This window comes from Lissotriton vulgaris, chromosome 8 (genome assembly GCF_964263255.1).
Source record: "Lissotriton vulgaris chromosome 8, aLisVul1.2, whole genome shotgun sequence".
Classification (NCBI taxonomy): domain Eukaryota; kingdom Metazoa; phylum Chordata; class Amphibia; order Caudata; family Salamandridae; genus Lissotriton; species Lissotriton vulgaris.
Genome location: NC_141696.1, coordinates 82,078,147 through 82,101,294, shown reverse-complemented (window position 1 = coordinate 82,101,294; position 23,148 = coordinate 82,078,147). Strand labels below are relative to the sequence as shown.

At 49.1% G+C, this 23,148-nt stretch overlaps 1 protein-coding gene across 1 annotated transcript in view; it reads left to right on the top strand.

The window, feature by feature from the left end:
• LOC147693453 (uncharacterized) overlaps positions 1–23,148 on the top strand; it is a 177,743-nt gene that overhangs the window by 126,830 nt on the left and 27,765 nt on the right. Inside the window, exon 10 of the mRNA XM_086933734.1 lies at positions 14,063–14,652. Within this exon, the coding sequence (XP_086789860.1) occupies positions 14,063–14,652 (590 nt within the window). The remainder of the gene's footprint in view (positions 1–14,062; positions 14,653–23,148) is intronic.

Genomic DNA, 23,148 nt, shown 5'->3' with positions numbered 1-23,148 from the left:
GGGAGGGAGGAGGGGACTGAATGGGTGTTCCCCCCCCCCCCTCCCCCCCCCCCCCGACCTTTTTTCTGGCACATATTGAACACCGATCTGACCTTACGTTGATGGACTCTGATTAGGGTGATGGCGTTTGGGGCGACTACGCAGAGTACTATACCGATGCATAGTTATGTGATTCTTCTGGTGACCTCTGCCCTAGCGCTAATAGCTTTAACCGCCTTTAAGAGGGCATTTGTTGGGAATAAACCGAGTTGCCTTTGTAGTTGGGAAATTGTGGGAGGGACTGGATCCTGCCAGGCCAGGTTGGTGGTGGCCGGCTGTGGGTGGGGGGGGGACATGTGTGGGCGAATGTTGTTGTTTTGTTTTAGGGGTACCGAAAGCAGAGCCAAGCAGAAAGTTGCCCGAGTTTACACATAGGAGAAGTCCTAGGGGGGAAGTGCTCAAAGACATGCCGTGCAAAGTGTTTTCAGGTCCTACCCACTGTTTGCATGTGACACTGTGCTCGAAGCCACTGACGCCGATGTACAGAGTCGACTTACCACTGTCTGTGATTCATAGATCTCGCAGCTGGAATGACTGTTACAAATGAAGAGAATGCGGTGCCTGCTCCGCAGGAATTGAATGCCTTGTCGTGGAATGTGAGGGGGCTGAATGATTACCGTAAACTTAGGAAAGTACTCAGCTTTTGAAACAGACACCAGATTGACCTTGCCCTGCTCCAAGAAACCCACCTCCCACTCAACAGTAGGATGCTGCTAGCCAAAGGGTTTGGGGGTCATAGTGTGGCTGCAGGGTTCACAACACACTCCAGAGGGGTGGTTACATGGATCAATCCTAAATCCAGGCTTAAACTCACGCCCCTCGTGGTTGACCTGGAGGGCCGCTATGTTATTGCCAGATGTGTCGGGAAAGGGCATGATCTTGTGGTGGTGAAAGTTTATGGGCCTAATTGTGATAACCCTGAGTTTTACTCCGCACTGGCGGCACACTGCAGAATGCATGTCACTTCTAGGATGCTATGGGGGGTGACTTTAATTTTGTGTTTGACCCAGACCTGGATAGGTCGTCAGGGCCGCCCCGGAGGCCTGCGGCCTCGGCCTTGCACATGCAGTCAGAACTGGTTAAGCTAGACCTAGTTGATGTATGGAGAAGTAGGCACCCCACAAAAGGTGGTTACACACACTACTCTGCCTATCACAATGTCCACACAAGAATAGACTACTGGTTGGCGTCCCAGGTACTGCTTAATAGCATAAAGAGATGCATAATACTGCCCCGCACCCTCTCGGACCACTCCCCTATACTCCTGACACTAGCAGTCCCCGTGAAAACAATTCCCCCGGCGGTTCCCTCCCTATTCCCTTCTGGATGCTGTATTCAGGGGAGAACTTGCTGAAGATATAGACACCTTCTTGGAGGCGAACCTGGGATCAGTAGATTGTTTCCAGACAGTATGGGACACGTTTAAGGTCAACATTAGGGGCATGGCAATGTCCAAGCACTCAAGTGTGCTTAAAGCCATACGGAAAAGGCTGAAGCAACTAGAAACCCAGCTGGCTGACATGGAGGGGCTACCGCAGAGTGACTTAGACCCTGACAGCGCTTCAAAACTAAAACTCTTACTTGCTGAATATCATGAAGAGGCAGACAGAGAAATACAACATATGGGCAAATACGCCACGGCCCGAACGTATGGTGAAGGGAAGAGACCTGGCTCTCTTCTGGCTAGAATGATGCGTGGTAATAGACGTCCACTGGTGATAGAAGAACTGATTACACCTGAGGGCGAGGCTATCACTTACGAGGAGGAGATCCTCCAAAAGTTCAGAGAGTACTACGCTGATCTATATAAATCTAGATTGTTACAGGTTGAGGAGGAAATCGACGATTACCTCAGCTACATCAAAATGCCTTTCCTGCCTGACTCAGATAGGGAATTCCTAATGTCTCCAATACAGGAGGATGAGATGGCGAGTATGCGCACTGGTAGTGCACCAGGGGCAGATGGACTGACTGTGAGCTTTTACCAAACGTTCAAAGACAAACTAGTTCCGCACCTGTTCACCTCATTTGACGATATTTGTGAGGAAGGCAGTATGCCTGTCTCTATGAGGGAGGCGCTGCTCATAACTATTCTGAAGCCTGGAAAGCCCCCAACTGCATGTAGTTCCTACAGACCACTCTCTCTAATAAATGTGGACGCCAAAATATTTGCTACGGTCCTAGCCACGCGACTGGCGCTGTTGGTGCCGGAACTGGTAGCGCCTGAACAGGCGGGCTTCATCCCCAATAGAAATCTAACGTACAATATCCGCACTGTACTGGGGACAATGCAGCATGTGCGCCAAGACAACACCGCACTAACAATCTTCCTAGACATGGAGAAGGCCTTCGACTCCGTGGAGTGGCCCTTCATGATTAGAGTCCTAAGAAAGCTGGGACTGGGTGAACATTTCCTCCAGATGCTGGGGGCATTGTACTACAAACCCACAGCGAGACTAAAGATAGGAGACAAGGTCACAGACTCCTTTGACATAAGCAGGGGAACTAGACAGGGGTGCCCTCTCTCACCCCTCCTATTAGAGAATATCACAGCCTGGAGGGTATTAGCTTCCCAACATATAAAATTGGTATATCTACATACGCTGATGATACACTCCTTTATGTCCGTGACCCAGAAACAAACCTCCCGTCTGTACTGAGAGAAGTAGTGCGTTTTGGTGCCCTTTCGGGGCTGAAAGTGAACTGGGACAAATCGGTTGCGTTCCCATTGACACCGGTAACACAGCCCTTTGAGATGGAATACCCACTGCAGTGGTCTACTGACTCCGTCAGGTATCTGGGGATACAGCTACATACTGACCCAGACATACTTATCAGGGAAAACTATGGGGTTGCATATTCAAAACTAGTTGAGGATGTGGGCACATGGTGCAAGCTCCCATTGTCTTTAATGGGCAGGATAGCCATAATGAAGATGGTGGTCCTGCCAAGATTCCTATTCCTGTTTAATAATATCCTGGTGGTCCTGTCCAAGGCTTTTTTCAGACAACTGACACAGGTCCTCATCAAACTGGCTTGGAGGGGTAAACAGCCCAGAGTCCAGTGGAAAACCTTAATGCTTCCCTACGAGATGGGGGGTCTGGGCGCACCAGACATGGAGAGATACTATAGAATCGCACAGGCAGCCCACCTCCACGCATGGGTACATGGGGACCACCGCATTCCGCATGTCATTCTTGAACGTTTGTTCGCGGACCCTTCCCCCTTGCCCGCCACTATCTGCTTTCCGGTAGACCGCGCAATTGGACAACTAGACTCCATCAAGACTACCAATTACGCTTGGCACGCGTTGACACAGGCGCAGAACTGTGTACTTCTGTATTCCCCGCTGATGCAGATGGACTGGGCGGTGTGGCTGGCGCTGTTGAAGGATAAAGGAGTCACCAGGGCGCTGCACGCACAGGGAATCACAAAGATGGAGGACTTATTTGTGGACGGGGTAGTTAAAACTTGGAATCAGGCCTCCTCCTCGCTGACAGGGGCTTCGCTCTTACAGTGTTTTCAATTCCACAGAGTCCGTAGTGCATTGCTGGATCTCCTGGGCCCGGATATGGAGGAACCAACAGAGGTCCCCGAGCTCACTTACGTAATTAACACGCCGTCTTCCCGCAAGCTAGTCACCAATCTTAATAAACTAGGTGTTAAATTATAAACAGTTCCAATATTCCAAGGCTAGGTCAGACTGGCAGCGTGATCTGCAACTACAAATAGACGATGAGATATGGAAGTATTGCTGCACTAGCACGAGAAAACTATCTCTTAACGGAAGACACAGATTGATACATTTTAAATGTATCCAGCAAGTTTACTATACACTAGAGAGGTTGCACCGCTACGGCTTAGACAATCAGCGGAGTGTGAGCAATGTCATGTCCAGGTTGCAGATTTTATCCATATGGCGTGTCACTGTCCGGGCGTTCACAAGTTTTGGGCTGAAGTTTTTTCGGAACTCAGTCTAATAGTGGGCTCGGAGATATCTGCAAAACAGGAACTAGCGCTTCTGGGATACTCCAAGCCATTGCCGGTTGCCCAGCGGCGTCTAGTAGATATGGCCCTTCTAATAGCCAGGAGGGTGGTTGCCATGTGCTGGATGAGAGGCCCGTTACCATCCAAGAAGAGATGGGCCGGAGACCTGCTCTATTGTTGCACACAATCGGAAATATAGAGTGAGCTGCTCCCACCTAGGAACCGTCCTAAAAACTTCTGGGGCTTATACCAGACTTACATAAGCTCAGAGGAAGAGGAGGAAACAGAGCAAGTAGAGGCACTAGATACACTGGAAGCCCTTGAGATGCAGTCGGAGCCGGGGGGGGGGTCCCAGTAGCTGGATAAAAATATAACTAGCGGGGGGCGTGGCTAGCAGCCAACGATGGCGGCTGAAAGTTAAGGAGGCTCCTGGGCTGAGGCGGCTTTCCGCGAACATCCGTGACTAAATCCTGACATTTACAGGCGGAAAGGGGCGGACCGGACCCAGCGTCCGTGCGGCAAGCATCGCTATAATTTCCAGGAACGGCGGCGGCCTGAAAGGGCAAGATCCCGTGGTCAAGGGGCGGAGGAGGAGCGGGGCCTGACAGCAGCAGTGCAGCCGCGGACTGAAGGCACGACTGAATCCGGCCGGAAGTGGCCCAAAGGCGGGGGTGAGTGGCAGGAAGCGCCGGCTCTACGAGCGCACCACCCGGACACCTCCGCGAGGCTCCCCCCCCCCCGTCTCCCGTCACCCGGAGCACAGGGGCGCACATCAACGCACATCAACGCTTCCCATCGGCGCCCCCCGGTCCCGCACGCATTCACCAGTGGAGCGACAGAGGCTGCACAAACGCCTGGTGCCGCCATTGCCACGCAAACGGAGTACGCCGGGCCCCAGAAACGGCCGTCAAAGCCACACAGCGTCCAGAAGCTTCACTCGGCGACCACTGCGGCCATAGGGCAGTGGGCGCTGCGGACTTCTCCACGGGAACACCAGGGGACATTTACACACTGAGCCACAAGAGGGGCAGGAGCCTGGCCGGTGCGCTAGGCGGGGTGATACTGAGGAGAGACATACTGCGACGACCGCAGCTGGGGTAAACCGCAGCGCACAGCGCACCACCAAACTCCCCTTGGGACCACTTGCTGGGGGGCGACCTGGCACCTGCTTAGTACACGATCCATGTGAGTGCGCTGGACCGCTGCACACCAGCGAGGAAACACCATCCCCCACGGCGGTGACCAATACATCAAACACAGCCAGCCATCGGAGAGCGCGACCCACGCAAGATCACTCTCCCCTGCTGCCAGTATACTTCGCGGCTGAACCATGTCTCACAGGGGCCCCAGAAACAATACGGCCCAGGCCAAATTGGACAAATTTGCTTTTGAGAGGCACTCGCCGCCCCAAGACCAACGCAAGGCCGCCGGCAAAACGACAGAAGCGGAGGGGGCGAGAAAGGCCACGCTAGATGATGTCCTGGCTGCTCTGGCCCAAGTACAAACGACGGTGGGTGCCACGGCGACGGAGGTCACCCTGATTAGAGCGGATCTCCAAAAGATGAACGAGCGGGTCAAGCAGGTCGAGGTGGTCACTAAATCGCTGGTTGAGGATGTATCCGAACTGCAAACAGCAGTAGAACGTCTGCAAGCCGATAACAGACTGCTGAGGGACAAGCTGGATGACCAGGAAGGGCGCTCCCGGCGCAATAATGTCCGAATTTTAGGTGTGCCGGAATCGGAAGACACGGGGGCGTTGGACCTATATGTGGAGGACCTGGTCAAAACACGGCTCAAGCCAAAGGGACTCTCTAACTTCTTCTCCGTCGAAAGGGCGCACCGCGTTCCGGGAGGAAAACCCAAGTCGGGGGCCACGCCACGACCGATACTGGCCAGATTGTTTAATTTCCGGGATCGGGATGCCATTCTGCAGGCCGCGAGGGTGGCACCGGCCATCCAGATCCAGAACTCCAGGATTGCTTTCTTCCCGGACTATACAGCGGAGGTGGCCAGGAGACGGAGAACGTTCCTGGAGGTAAAAAAGACCCTGAGAGACAAAGAACTCCCGTATTCAATGATCTTCCCAGCTAAGCTGAGGGTGGTGGCGGACAAAAAGGTATGGATCTTCGACTCCCCTGATGCAGCCCGTGACTGGCTGGAGGGTTGGCACACCGTTGGAAGACAGCGCAAATCACACAGACCGGATCGAGACCGCGGGGAGGGCAGCAGGACTGGCTCACAAGCATCAGGTCGAGTGGAGGGAACGGAACCCTCGCCCTCCCATGGATTTGAAGGGGGCGGCGAGGAAGAATGACTCCGACCACGGACTCTGCGCACTAAGAAGCCGCTGACCACTGAACTGACTTATCTCTTTCGTTGCTACACGTAGATGCTGGCATGGCCGCCCCGAAAGCCTTCAGGGAGGCCGCCTGCCTGGGGAGACGCTCTCCCCCCCTACACGCAAGTACTCTGGTTTGGGGATGGGTAAAGCACTCTGCTCAGTTGGGGAGGCGGGCAGTTAAAGGTCCGTTAAGCAGGGAGGCAGGGAGGGGGGTTTGTTTTGGAATGTTTTTGTTGGGAATGTGCACAAAGGGTCGAGGGCAGTGTTTCGGTACTTACAGGAATCAGAACACATTATTGGGAACGGACAGTGACTTTATGCCCCCATGATGCATCTACACACTTGGCTGCAAGACGACGCAGCAGATGGAACGGCCGCATCTCCGGGGCAATACATCATGTGCCTATCACCCCTAAATGGCTAGCTATCCCGAAACTGCAGGGGGGGTGACTCCCTCTGATACACAATGCCCGCCTTTGACCCTGGTTTCCTGGAATGTGAGGGGCTTGGGGGATAAGGTTAAGCGGGGATTGGTATTGACTGCGATTAGGCGCCTGCGACCTGCTGTGGCCCTGCTACAAGAGACACACCTGGTGGGGGGAGCTACGAAGGCCTTAGATAGACGAGGCTACAAGATGTGGGCCCACTCTGCTTTCACGTCCGGCTCCAGGGGGTCCGGCATTCTAATACAGAAGAACTCACGTTTTATGCCCCTAGCAGTTAAAACGGATGATCAGGGCTGCTTTGCGGCCGTGCAGGGACAATGGGAAGGGAAACTCTTTAATTTGGTATCAGTGTATATTCCGCCGGCTCTACACTCGGTCCACCTCCCAAGACTAGGAGACTTCCTTTTAACTCTCCCTGAGGGAGAAGTCATTCTAGGGGGGGATTTCAACGCGGTCCTAGACCCACAACTAGATAAACACCCTTCCCCCAACCAGACAGGGGGGGAAACATACTTTCGGCGATTTACCACGGCCATGGGCATGTCTGACATCTGGAGGCATTTACACCCGAGCACGAAACAGTACACATTCCACTCCACGGTGCATGGCAGCCTGTCCCGCATCGATTATTTCCTGTCGCTGGGGGAGGCCCTTTGTCAGGTGGAAACCCTGGTGATTCACCCTCGCGGTATTTCTGACCACTCACCACTAGCACTAACGCTTTCCCTACAGACGAGAGCACGCAAGCGCATTTACCCCATGCACGCATCATATTTTAAAGTTCCACAGGTTAGCAAAGAACTCAAACGCACCACGAAGCACTACTTTCTTGAAAATACCCGTTCAGTGCGCTCCCCGGTAACGCTCTGGGAGGCCTATAAAACAGTTCTGCGGGGCCAGGCCATCAACACCATAACCGGTCATAAGAAACAACAGTCTCAGGAACTGGCCGACCTGGAGATTACATTGAGGGAACGAACCACAGCACATGAGTCTCACCCTTCCACTGCTAACATGCACGCACTCGCTCTCCAGCAACAGCTGTACAATGATCACCTACGACTGGTAGTCAAGGGACACATAACCGACACCCAGAACAGGATTTATGAAGTGGGGGACAAAGCGGGGAAGATGCTGGCTTGGCTCGATAGACGTGAGGGCAATTCCAGGGGGATCCAATGTCTAAAAGACGAACAGGGAGGGACGCACACTGATCCGAGGCGGATAACGGAATTGCTTGCGACCCATTTTAAAAAAGTGTACACCCCGGATCGTGAAATCACACCTGAGTGTGCCAAGGCGCTCTTGGCACCGATCGAAGTCCGAACCCTCTCACCGGAGGCGTCATGCGAACTGGAGGCGGACATCACAGCCGATGAAATCCAGCTGGCCATTAAAGCACTAAACCCAGGCAAGGCGCTGGGACTAAACGGGATACCCATGGAATGGTATCAAATGATGCCGGACACCCTCAGTAAGCATCTGTTGGAGATGTTCGAGGACTGTTTACAGGGGGGATCCCTCCCACCGGACCAACGTACGGCTACTATAATACCGATCCCCAAGCCGGGTAAGCCCCCAGAGGATTGCTCCTCCTATCGTCCCATTTCCTTATTGAACGCGGAAGTGAAAATCTTGGCCCAGCTACTGGCACAAAGAATCCTACCCCATCTGTCCTCGATTATACACCCGGATCAGTCTGGGTTTATGCCACACAGGAACACAGCGATGAACTTGAGGCGGTTACACGGTGTGCTGGCCAGAGCCGACACCATTACCACACCGGCAGTAATCCTGGCACTTGATGCCAAAATGGCATTTGACTTGGTGGAGTGGGAGTACCTCTTCGAAACACTGACACGTATGGGGTTCGGGCCTCGTTTTTTAGCGTGGATCAAGCTGCTGTATAAGGCCCCAGTGGCTCATGTGGTAGCGAACGGCCACATTTCCCGCACTTTCCAGCTGGGGCGGGGCACGAGACAGGGATGCCCTCTGTCACCCCTGTTGTTTGCCATTTCACTGGAACCCCTGGCGACTCTCATACGAGCCTCTCCCATCCTCAAGGGAATACCGGGGTCCGGGGGTTGGGAAGACCGTCTGTCCCTATACGCAGACGACATGCTGCTGTATCTACCGGACCCCGAGGTGGGAATACCGGCCTTGTTACGCATTTGTGACACGTACGGCAAGATCTCCGGCTACACGCTAAATTGGTCCAAGTCAGAGATTTACGTGTTACGAGGTCCGGCTCCAGCTCTCGACGATAGTTGCCCGTTGCGACTGGCGGGGTCATCTTTTAAATATCTAGGCATACACGTCACGAGGGACCCGAATGAGTTCGCGGACAGGAACCTGAAGCCCCCCCTGGATAGACTCAAGCGGGATGTGGAGTTTTGGTCCAGCCTGCCATTAACACTCCTCGGCAGGGCAGCACTCTACAAGATGATGGCGTTACCACGCTTCTTGTACGTCCTTGACAATTCACCCTATCCTATGCCACCCAAGTATTTCCAGAAAGTGGCGGCTCTGGTATCCAACCTACTCTGGGGCAACCTCCCGGCGCGAGTGGCACAATCCAAGTTACACAGAGACTGGTATAGCGGGGGCATTGCGCTACCGGATTTAAAACTGTACTATTGGGCTGCACAACTGAAGCCCATTAATCAATGGTTGCACGCACCTCACGATGAGCCGGCGTTTCATTCGGACAGGGTGCAGCTGGGAGCTGATAGTCTGTTGGGTCCGCTATATGATCGCCGCAAAATGCGCACTCTGATGGGCCCCACAAAGATAACGGTGCAGGTATGGCACGCAGCTACGGCAGCACTGGGCTGGAAAGGGAGAATTACTAGGATGACTCCGCTTTGGGACTCTCGCATGCTGGGCAACCTGAGGAACACCAAGGGGTTCGCACAATGGGACACTATAGGCATCTCTGTAGTGGGCGACCTATGGGAGAGGAATGAAGTGGTCCCCTTTGCCCGATTGCAGGAACACTATGAGCTCAGTGACAGGGAACTGTACAGATACATTCAAGTCCGGCACGCACTGCATGCAGCCATTCCAGCAGGCACACAGCTCCCAGATTCTACACCTTTGGAGGACCGCCTACTCACCGACTACATGTTGGAACGGGCGACCTCCCTCACTTACCGTAAACTGCTCAATAACAGTCCTGAACCCACAGCACACCTGAAAGAGAAATGGGAAGGGGAGATTGGCGATATGGATGAACATGAATGGAACGAGGCACTTGGGTCCCCAAAGGAGATAGGCATTTCGGCACGCATGCGGTTAGTGCAATTTAAGATACTGCACAGGGTTTACTATACAAGGAAAATGCTACATCGCATACACAGGGCGCCCCATCCCTACTGTCTGCGGAGATGTGGGGAGGAAGGTACGTTCTTACATACCGTATGGGACTGCCCCAAGATCCAGGAGTACTGGAAACAAGTGCTCCGCACACTTTCACAGGCACTAGACCACTCCATATTACCAGACCCGAGGAGGTGCTTGCTAAATATATGGGAACCTACTGACTTGAACCGATACGAGCAACTATGGGTCACGGCAGGGCTAATGGTAGCAAAACGCGACATAGCTCAGCGCTGGGGGGCAGCAGAACTGCCAACCAAGTCCCAGTGGTGCCTAAACATGGACCGGGTAATGTTAACAGAGAGAGCAGTATACATCAACCGAGCATGCCCCGGGAAATGGAATAAGATATGGCTGAAGTGGAATGAATACAGGGGGGACATCTGCGAACACCTGAGAGAAGATGATCAGGACGAATCTGATGAGGAGGGTGAGGAGGGCTGAACTCGGGCGGGAGGGGGCGACGGGGTGGAGACCAGGGTTGCAGCAATAGGCTTCTTCTTAGAGCTTAGGCAGATGGGCCAAAGGGGGCAGGAGTGGGTGGGGTGGGTAAAGGAGTAGGCGCACTGTGATGGGCTGTCAAGTTCCCATACTTCCAAGAGACTCGAGAGAATTGAAATGCATTGATTAATGTCCGACCGCAATGTCATTCCTAACTGTTAAATGTTACGGGTTGTTGTTATTTAAAGGAAAAAAGGGAAAAAAGATAAAAAAACAAAAAAATCTACATCAAAACCTCAATTCATGCATTGAATAATTGCTCAACTGGCACTTATAACTCTTTCAGCATGATCAGTCGCGACTTTAGCGTTCCTACTGTATTGATACTCTTCGTGCTGGAAGTTAATGTATACACCGATCCACTGATAGCGGCCGGCCCACAGGGTTGTAGGCATTCCGCTAAGTACTATGCAAAGTGCAATAAAGGTTTTGGAAAAAAAAAAAATATATATAACTAGCTCCCTGGACCTGGGGAGACAGGATGCCTGTTCACACTGGGAGCTGAAGGTACTTGCACTTTTAATTCCCCAGGCGGAGGAGCTGGACAAGGAACAGAACTATTCTGCACAGCATCCCTGTCAAGACAGGTTAGATGCGTAGGGAGAGACAAGCTCATCACGGTGATAGGCAGTGGGAGGGGATGGCTAATAGCACATACGCAGGCACACTAATAGGGAACATAACTGCGGGCATGTGAGGGGGGGGGGAGTTTTGTTGGGGTAGAATGTTTCTTTAAGGGTTAATACCAACTTTGTCTCCGACACTCATGATTATAGGATGCCAAGGCCAATTGAAATTAAATATTGAGACTGAAGCTTTAATTTTTATCTCCACAGCTGTACTTAGAATTTTAATTTCAGCAGCTTGGAAAGATACTGAGGCCCCAACCTTTCAAATGTGGTTATCCAGATTATTGGGTATACATAAAGTGGAGGCGGCTTTGTATCAACTCGAGGGTAAACAATTAAGAGAATTGGGGATGAAGATATGGGCACCAGTGGCTGCTTGGCGTACTAGTAGATTGTAGCAAATTCATTGATTTTCAGGATTATGGCTACGGTAATGCTCTTCTTTGCTATATTCTCTTTTCATCTTTTTCTGTTAGCGAGTTGCCGAAACTATGGGTACCATACCCATTTCAATATTTATATTAATAACATTAACTATCTCATGATTTACAAGAATTAATTCAATCAGATACTAGTAATGTAATTCGACAACCGACCTCTACATACCATGTTTTATTTTATTCTTTATTGTCAATCTTTGTGGTTTGCTTATATTGTATCTTGTCTTTTTCATTGAAATTCATTTATATTGCTCTGTTATTGTGCTACATGAATTCTCAATAAAAAAATAAAATTTAAAAAAAAGAATCTGTTACCACATTGAGCTACACTTTGTAAAAAGTATCCTTTGTAAAAATGCTTGACGATGTTGCACTTAGTGATGTGCATTATAATAAAATAATGCACAACGGAGTGCTCTACTTGGCAATCTGAACTTTTTTGTTTAGTGAGGAGACATGGAACCAATCTAGGTACTTGTACATTTGTCAGTTATGGACAAAAAGGTACAGTGACTTAAAATGAGTTTGCCCAGGATCTGTTTACTTAAAGCTATGTAAAATACTAGATGCCACTTTACATTCACCAGAAATTAATCGGTTGACATGTATGCATTTACCATTGATGTGACACACTCTGCCATGCCCTCTGGACAACAGTTGGTAGTTTGCTAACACATACTACACCAATTCCTGATATGAGCACAATGGCATACAACCTTAAAGGTGATTTAACACACACTGGGGATGTGTATACACTCTAGATTATGCAACGATCTGCAGTGCCTCAAACTTCTGTAACGTTCTGTAAATACACATCTACACCTCATAAACATGCTTGTTACTACAACTTGTCTACTAGTGGATAATTTGTTAACAGAATTTGTAGGTTTTCTAACCGATTTGTTTTTTAAAAGACCTTTGGCTTTAAACCACAACCTACTTTGAAACGTGCCCCTGCAACCACATCAGGGGTGCCTAGCCTTTACTTTGCTTAACACAGAATACTACTTGTACAACGGATGTTACTGTTTTTTTAAATGTGCACCATATTAATTTCAAAATCCACTTGCCTTTAGGGCTTACTCAATTCAGATTCTGTGAACCCACACTTGTACGTACAGTAAATCCATGATGTATATTACGATAACCTATATGCTAACAACTTTTTTTTTTAAGTATAGTATTTAGTACGGAGTTACACATTTGTAGTATATATGCAGGTATTGCCAACTTATTATGAGACTGCTGTAAACCTCTATGCTAACAACTTAAGTCTTTTTTTAATGACGTAAAGGCTTATGGTGTAATGTGAACAATAATTTCAAGGAAATTGTTATTTGAGGTGTCATCAGTGATGTCATCAATGATGTCATTTAACATGTCATGAGTGATTTAATATGTGAGATCAGAAGTAGTTCATGACAAGGGAGCGAGTTATGGTTAGTTCACTAAATTGTAACTGTCGAGTTTCAGAGTTTTTTTTAAGCTTTAGTTATCTCATTTGAACACCTAACTATACAGTCACTTTATCCCTTTTTTTGTGATTTTTTTTATGTAAGCTAAGATCTTATTACTGTACTTAAATAGCTAAGACCATAACTATAATATATATATATATATATATATATATATAATATATATATAGATATAGATATACATAGATAAATAGATAGTCTTCATATTGACAAAGGCTGTCATGGCCAAAACGCATTTGTTAGTTTGGGTGAAGAAATAAAATAATTAAACTGGACTCGAGTGTGCGCTACTGATCTTGCGACAGCAAGGGAAATTTATATTTATATATATTTTTTCTTTCCAACAAATACCAGAGATAATGGTAGGTAACATTTCGATTCTTCTATGATGCAGTTTCCATGATCTCAATCCCATCACTCAAAATACTGTTTGTGTTTGGTAATATGTAGAGATAGGAGTTAAAAAATGGCCTTGTAAAGATAAAATTTTTATATTACACTTGTATTACGTAAAACTATGATTCTATAGAGAGAAACCATGTGCTCTGAGTGATTGTAGTTGAATGTCTTTGTTTAACCCCTTCACTGCTGGCCCGTTTCCGCCGCTGTGCGGTAAAGAAAAGAACAGGGGCGGGCCATGACGAACCCCAGCCGTCATCAGCACACGAGCACCGTAGTGCATGACGGCTGGGGTCCGTCATCAGCATACAAGGGGTTAATACCCACTTTGAACTGAATCGCTTCTAGGTGCTTACAGCTTTCAGTTAAGAAAAAAGATGATGTAATATAATTTCCTATGATAAACGTTTTATTCTTCATCCATCAGGAAATGGGAAATGTTCTGAGGACTCGGGGGCATTGGGGCCCTTCTCAAAAGAATCCAAACACAGTGCTCTCTTGATTACTGAGGGGAGACAGGAACTGGAAAGACTGCAGAATTCAGGAGACGCACTACAGAAATCCACTGAAGGTGCAATAGGAATTCAAACAGAAGACGGTCCACATATATCTGCTGAGATCAAGGACGGCTGCATGGATCAAAAATCCCTTCCCATTGCCAACCCACGTCACACAAAAGAGCGACTCTTTCCATGTACTCAGTGTGAAAGGAGTTTTGTACGGAGTTATGATCTGATGAAACACCAGAGGAACCATAAGAGTGCAAGACCTTATATTTGCAATGCCTGTGGGAAATGCTTCCGTCGCAACACCTCCCTCATCATCCATGAACGGATTCACACTGGGGAACGCCCCTACCAGTGTGCCCAGTGTGGCAAAAGTTTCGTACAGCGGCAGCATCTGACCACGCATCTGAAAACGCATACTGGGGAGCGGCCCTTCCCGTGTGTCCAGTGCGGAAAGAGCTTCAGGTGGCGATCCGAGCTTGTCAAGCACCAGCGGGTTCACATCGGCGAGGTAAGATTGATGTAATGCTTAACATAAACTTATAAAATGTGATGTAAGGACCTGACATATGGTCATTTTCTTTTTTCCATCCTAATGAGAGCTTGTGAGGAGATTTAAAGTACATTTTCTTGTTGTGTCAGCAGAACACACCACAAAACCATGCAGGTATTTCCTTTCTACGGATTTGATAAAAGTTCATGTTTGTGGCATGTTTATCTGTAGATTCACATGCTGTGCATACTCCTGCCATCTGGTGTTGGACTTGGACATGTGCAACTTGTTTTTCTTCGAAGAAGGCTTTAAGTCATGAGGTATTGTGACTCCACCTATTACTTGTAATGCGCATGGGCATCGACTCCATTGTCAAATTGTTTCTTTCCGCTGTCTGGTTTGAATGTGCATCCTGTGAGCTCCGGGTCGACGCCTAGCGCTGTCCGTCACAAGTACCTCTCAGCTCTCATCAGTTGCATGAACAATCTTCCTTCTGCTTCAACCATGGTAACCTCCGTCAACCTTGACGACCGAGTTCCTTTCATAGCTCCTCTCCTTGGGGCACTTGTATTTTCCCTAGGTCTTCCCCTCCTTTTCCTCCATCAAGAATGCAGGCTCTGTGATGGAAAGAACCCCTTTCCAGTACTGTCCAAAAAGACATTCCAAATTCCCCTGGACATATCACCATCGGATCTATAGCTTGTGTCTTCACTAGAGTGGTACAAGGCTTCTTGCGCCTCCTGCCTCACCTTCTGATCCAAAAAGACGATCTGGTACAGACTGAATTTGGTACATAGCTCAGCATGCAACGGAACACTCCCAAGATGATGACACCCCGATCTCTTTGGGGACCAAGACATTGAGGTGGAGCCACAGCCAGAGACTCCGGACCACTAGGCACTTTGCTTCAGCCTGGAACTGGGCTTTCACTGAGACTCCAAGGCAGGGCAGCTGCACCTTGTCTAGCAAAAGACTTTGAGTATAAGTACAAACCACCCCCCCCCCCCTCTACACCAGCAGCGACAGTCCAAATACCACCTTATAGAGGGTTGGGCATCAAGCCCTGAAGCGCACACTCCGGTCCACCACTGCCTGAAGGCAGCACTGAAGACCTGAAGACCAGCACTGGACAAAGTACAATCCAGCCACTGAAGCAGCCGCTCCTGACTCCGCAATCGGTGCTGACAACACCTTTGAAGCTGCCACGGAAACCTAGCTTGGCTTCCAAAATTCCATCGGCTCTGAAAGGCCACTCTACACGCGTCGTGCAAAAAACATCTGTGTTGAGTCGAAGCAAGACCTTTCCAGCAAACAGAAGCTGACTTTTGAGGAGGAGCTTGCACAAGAACACTCTCCTCCACCCAAGTTGAGGAAGCATTGTGACAGGGCACTAGTCCAGCAGCACCTCTGCACCCTGCATCTGCACCTCCTCCTCCACCAGCACCTCCTCCACCACCCCTTCCTCAAACACACTAACCAGAGGGATCACTGTGCTCTTCTTATAAGGGGACGCCCTTCATACCCCCTTGATCTGTAAGAGGCAGTGATTGGCCTGGGTGCTGGTGACGATCCATGGGTTGACTATACCATTGACCCACCTATAGATACGGACCCAGACCTCAACTATGCAAAGCCATCCCCTTCTGATATTACCAACTCGTATCACAAGATCATTAGCAGGGCTGCCACCTTCCACAAGGTTGAGCTGCTTAGGGATCAAGAGGACGTGAATGAGAACTTCCTCGTGGAGAGACTTTGCGACTTTGATTGCTCATTCAGCTCTCAAGCACACAAGTGCACAGGGCACTGGCAATGCTCTTATGCCGGATAAAGAAAGCAGAAAGATTGATGCGGTGAGGAAACGCATCACCGCTCAATCGGTGAACCACTGGAGAATTGCAAACTCCATCTGACTGCTCTTATGTTTGGACTGTGCTCAGTGAGATGAGATGGAGGAGCTCCTCCAACACCTCTCAGATGAGTTAAAAAAGCAGGGAAACAAGCTTGTCTCAGATGAGAAGTTCATTTCTAGCATCACCAGCTGCTGTGGTTTAAACAAAGTGCATTTGGCTGGGTCCAAACTGGGCTGGAGTGGTGAGCAAAAAAACAATGGATTAAACCTGTGGCTGGGGGTGAATGTTTGGTTTGTTCATCATTCCGTCCATTTGTTCTTTTTGCTTTTGTCGCCCTAAGTGGGAAGGGTATGCCCAGAGATGGATCCTGTGCTCACTGTGCCACTGGATTCAAGCTAACCTGGCTGATGAGGTGTGATACCCCAAAACCAGTCCCAGGATTCTGTGTCCGGTCCCAGGATGGCCTGGCAATTCAGGCTGGACTGTTTCCATGTGTGATTTGCATATGGCTAGGTCGAAACTGGGGTGGCGTGGGGAGCAAAACAATGGATTAAACCCAGATCTGTGTTTGATTTGTTCAGAATTCCGTCCATTTGTTCTATTTGCTAAATGTGTGGCATTCACTCCAGAATTCTGATTAGACGCCACACCTGGCTGCGTGTCCCTGGTTTTAAACCAGTGGTACAATAGCATCTCCTCAACCTGCCTTTCGACAGGGATCGTCTCTTTGGACCGCAGGTTGATGAGATGCTGGAAAAGATTAAACAGGATATGGACACTGCAAAAGCGATGGGAGCTCTCCAAATGCCTTGTCTACATTGTTCCTTTCGAAGGCCCTACTACAGAGGCAACTCCAAGACAACCTCTTCTGAGGCATCTGCCTCCTGCCAGAGGTAGCAGAACCAACAAATGCTATCATGTAGCGACTCCACAGGAGGTTACGAGGGCAGTAACTCCAAAGGAAGAGGTAGAGGGGCCCGAGCTAAATCAGCCGCCACAGCTCCCTTCCCCACGATCACCCTAAACCTGTTGGGGGAAGACTGCAGGGGTTTCTCGCCGCCTGTTGGTCTTCACTTGACCACTATTGCTGCCTACCTTCAGAACAGGGAACACACTTCAGGTTTCAGAGATCCAGTCATTAAGTCAATCATTGAAGGACTTAAAAGACATTCCGCCCAGGTTTCCACCTGCCCCCGGTTGAATCTCAACATAACTGTCTTATGGGCCCTCCTTTTGGACCACTTGACTCTTAGCCTTTTGCAGTTCCTTTCATGAAAGTAGCCTTCATAGTGGCCATCACTATACTCAGGCGTATGAGTGAGCTTCATGCTCTACCCCTTCAAGAACTCTTCTTCCAAGTTCACGCCGATAGGGTAGTTTAGGACAAACCCCAAATCTCTCCCCAAGTAGATTCAAGGTATTTCCACCTCAAACTATCGAACTTCCAGTGTTCTTCCCACATCTAGAGTACCTCGCAGAGAGGGCGCTTCACACACTAATGTCGAAAGGGCCCTTGTGTATTACATTGACAGGACAAAACCTTTCCGGGTACACACAGCAACTCTTTGTCTGGCTTTTCACATCACACAAAGGCCATGCTTTCTCTAAAGCGGGAATAGCAAGCTGGTTGATCAAATGTATCCAGACCAGTTACGCTAAGGCCAAACTATCTATGCCTATCCCTCCCAGACCCCTATCTACCATCAAAAAGGGGACCTCTATGGCTTTCTTCTGCAACATCGCTACAGCTGATATCTGCAAAGCAGCTACCTGGTTTGCTGCACACGCTTTCACCAAGCATTACTGTGTGGATGTCTTAGCATGCCAAAAAGTTAACATTGGCCAGGCTGTAGTTCGTACACTCTACCAGCCCTCTGCATCATCCTCTGACTAGACACCATTTAGGGAAGAACTGCTTTTACACATGCCACAAACAGAAAATATTTCTAGCCCTGTAAGCATCTGCTTGTGGCATGTAGTGCTGTAGATTCACATGCACCCACTCTCCACCCCAGAATCCTTTGGTTGTGGCAGAGGGCCTTCTTACTTAATTCTTCGCAAGGTCTATTTCTATATAGTTATGCTCCATTTACCCTCACCGCAGAGAAACATCTAACAATGGAGCTAATGCCTATTGCCAGTAATGGGTGGAGTGACAATACTTAATAACTAGAATATTTCTTCGAAGAAAAACAAGTTGGACTAGTCCAAGCCCTACACTAGATGGCAGGAGTATGCACCGCAAGTGAATCTACAGTACTACATGCCACGAACAGATGCTTAACATTTTCCATTTTTAGCAAGTGGCAGTATAAGCAAGACCATGTTCACTAATTCATGAAGACACTCTTTGAGGGCCTAGATTTACTTGTGCTCTCTACTTGCATCTGTCACTATTAGTTGTCAGTTTTGTTTCCTTCATTATAATTAGACATTTTTTAGGAGTGTTTTGGTATCCAAGTGTTTAAAATATGGATAGGGTGGGCTTTGATGTGACTCGGAAGAGTATTACTATCTCAGCTCACAGGCCTCGAAAACTTTAAGAATCTACTCGGCATAATTGTAATGTGCTTGACCCAAAATCTTGTCTCCTAGGCAAATATTATTTTTTGCTAAGTCGCCTTTTTATTTATTATCACATATGAGAACACTTTGAATATGTGAGTTCAAAATGTCTGCTGTACAAAAACCCTTGTTGGATTCACCAGTCTAAACTTGTGCTTCTTGTATAATACAAATGTAGCTCACAAACAGGGTACACATGATCCCTGACTTGTCACTTCGTTTATTAATTGCAATGTAATCAAGGCAGGAGTGTTTCTCAGTTCATGTTTGAAACTCTAACTTTTAATAAATATATTACTAAAGCAAGATGTATCACACTGTCATTTACAGGCAGATATTTTCAATTCAAATGGCCACAAACTATCTCGCTCACTAACAGTTGTACTGATAAAACTACATAGTGTGCAAATGATAAGGGGCCAAATGTACAACCCCTACATTTTGCGACTCGCAAAATGCAATTTACAACAGTGACTCAGACATTGTTAGCGATTCCTAATGGGGTCACAAATTGCCTGCCTCCTTAATATTCATGAGGCAGGTGCTATTTGCAACCCCATTAGGAATGGCCACCACTCACAGGGATGGTGGCCTGCTGGGGTCAGCAGACCACCATGTCCTTGACTGCTTTTTTAATAAAGAAGTTTTTTTTTAAATGTATCCTGTTTTCGTTAAAGAAAAAAGGTATGCATTTTAAAAAGTAAAATTAAACGTTTGTTTCATTTTTTAAGAGGAAACAGTGGTCCTGGGACCACTGCCTGCTCTTAAAAAATATTTTCGCATACATTCACAAAGGGGAAGGGGTCCCCTGGGACCCCTTCCGGTTTGCGAGTTGCTTACCACCTACTTGAAGTAGGTGGTAAACTTCGTGTGTTTTGCGACTGCAAATGCAGTCTCAAAACAATGGTACATTCCATCGTGACTCGCTATTAGGAAGGGACGCCCCTTGTTAATAGCGAGTCGTAAACACTATTTTGCGAGTCACTGACTCTTCAAGTAGCTTTTGTACATGCCAGGACCCTTTTTTGCAGTCGCAAACGGGCCGATTTCCTGTTTGCGACCGCAAAAAACAGCAGTACATCTGGCCCAAAGTGTGGAAATCAGGTATAAGCAAATATTTATCATTTGCACATCACTAAGTAAGGAATTCTGATTTGTTTAGATCCTATTTAAATAGTTGTTACCATCTCACTCCTAACTGCTGAAATATATTTTGAAATATATGTACAATTCATTTACAAGCTATTTAAATGTTATGTGTCCAACACGATTGTCAGACAGTTCACTTTACAAAATCTTTTAACTTTAAAGTCCGAGAAAGAAAAGAAAATGCCAATCTCCAGTATAAAAAGAAGAATTTGTTAGAAGATATAGGCTGACATTTCACCTCTGCCGTTGATTACACAGCAAATGTAACAAGATAAAAACAAGATTTAAAGGCATCTTTATTTCTCATGCGCTTGCTCACCAGACCGGGCTGGTAGGCCCTACAAATAACTCGCCCTGAAAATCTTACTCGCTATAGCGAGTGAGTGAGTACATTCCTCAAGGCCTGCTTCATGCTATTGGCTATAGGCTGTATTGTTACATCTCCCTGGACCTGCTTCCATTGGAACAGATCAGTGCCTATTCTACATCAACACTAAGGCCACAAGAAGACTCCCGGTAGCCTGGAGCCTCCTGAAGCAGGTCATCTGCGACCCTCGACGAAAACTAGGTTGTCCTGAAACGGAAGCGTAGCCCCCGGGACGCAGCACTTTAGGAGCCGCTGCTGCCTGACCCCGTAATGGCTGCCAATTACAGATACATTACAGGAATTTAGCCAGCTTTAAAGACACTGAAGACCCCTAGTAGCCTGGAACATCCTGATCACCAGAAGAAGGGTCATTTGTGACCCTCGACGGTAACTAGGCTGTCCCGAGGAGCGAGAGGAGCCCCGGGACTTGACACCCTATAAGCCCTTGCCGCCTGACTCAGTAATGGCCGCCATGATTGCTCAATAACGAGCCCTCATGAAGACCCTATGAGGCCCTGGTACTATACTAAAGCTGAACGGGCTTGACCCCAGACAGTAAAGAGGCTATCCCGAGACAGGAGCTGAACCCTGAGTCTCAGTAAAGCAAGATTTCACTGTGCCTGACCCAGTAATGGCCACCATCCCCACGAAAAAATGAATTCTCCCTTCAGCAGAGACAAAACTACTCCTCAGATCGTTCCCAGCTTCCAGGCCCTACAAGCCAATGACGCCAGCTCTCCGGGACACACGAGCGCAGGTCTGAAGCAACCCCACGAGACCTACCCTGAGTGCACTAAAATGCCTGTCACTAAGATGGGCGCCCTTGGTTGAACTCATCGAATTCTCACAATTACCTCTGGGGAGCCTTTAAGATCTCGCCTAAGACCGACCGCAAGAGGGCCTCCAGCCAATGCCCCTCCCAACGCGCCAGACACCGTAATAAAGACTCACAGGTCAGTGTAGGCAGCCCATAGGTGCCTGTCCCCGAAATGACTACCAGGGACCATACTTGGACTGGCTTCTAGAGAGTCCTGATCCACTGCCCCCTAACGGTCCCAAGGACCCACAGATTAGTGCAGGCAACCTCCAGACGCCCTTCCCTGAAATGCCCACCAGGGACCTAATCGGCGAACCACCATCACATTGCGGCAGAGGTGTCCCAGCTACCTTTGGAGAGTGCCCTTAACGACAAAGGCCCCCTCCCCAAGATACCAGACTAACACCATCTCTCAAACCTGGTCCTTGAAAAAGCCCTACTCCACCCGTACTCGTCCCCCCCCCCCCCCCCCCCCCCCCCCCATCGCCCCTCCAATCCCCCACTGGTCTCTTCCCACCGGGAGGTAACTCCTCAAGCCCCCACCTGACTAGATAGCACTCTCCCCTCCACACAACATTCTCTCCTTTACACCCCTGAGGGAACCCTCCTCCCTCATAACCCAGACAAAATGCCACCGGCCACGCTAATGGCTGTCACCCCGCGAATACCGAAGTGTCTGACACCCCACGGTCCGAACTCATTAGCGATCACTTTCCCCTCCAACCTCACTGGCAAAGCGAAGAGACACTTCAAACATAGACTGATCAGACAGCACCCCGAAACACTATTCATAGATACCTTCCACTTCTCCTCTAAAGGGCAGTTCAAAATGGACCTCATCTTCCACAATTAAAGACCTGACAACTGGATCATCATCCTCAACACACATCTTCACATCTCCAAAACCACCATCACATCCCATAGCCACAAATTGACGTCCTCTCTCCTAGATCACCAGACGCCGAGTGGTAATATCTCCATAACCATCTACTCGAATGGCACAGTCATTACATATGATAAGGGTAACAATGATAACCTCGAGGTTTTTGACTCCCTCTTCCTCTCGCTAAAAAAGGCACCCTTGCACATCACGCAACCCGGCCTGAGCCCCCCCTCCCCCCCAGCGAGCCTTCCACGGCAGGTGAGACTCCAGACCCTTCTCACACACCCTTCAAGATCCCCATCCCCGCCCTTCCAAGACACCTCCCACAACACCGCACCTCCGATTAAAGATCCCATCCCCACTGGCAGACGACCCTCCCACTCCTGTCCCCCTCTCATCCCAACCCGCCATCCAGGAGTGAGCCTCACCCCCAAGCTCAGTCTCCCTTCAGCCCCACCATGCCCTCAGGCCACACGAGGCCTAACCCTCTTCATGAGCCAGTACTCCCCCTGCTCATGATCCCTCGAAGAGACATACCAGGCAGCTTCTCCCCCAATAGCCACATTGATTGGGACCCACCCCCTCCCCTTCTGTCAATGCTGCCCCAGACTCCCCACCGTGGATATCAAGACGCAGCGCCTAAACCTCCTGGAAACTCAGCTTGAAACCCTGACCCGAGGTCTGAACTAAACTTTATCCATCCTGGTCGCGATTCGAAAGTCCACCCAGCCGCCCACAGCACTGCCTACTCTCACCTATCCAGAGTGTGCCAAGGCATTGCCCCCCAGTGGGACCCCTGTCCCCCCAGGTCCTGGCCTTCGACCAACAGAATGGGTACTGACAATCGCTCTGAGAGACCCAGAAGAGCGAAAGCCGCACT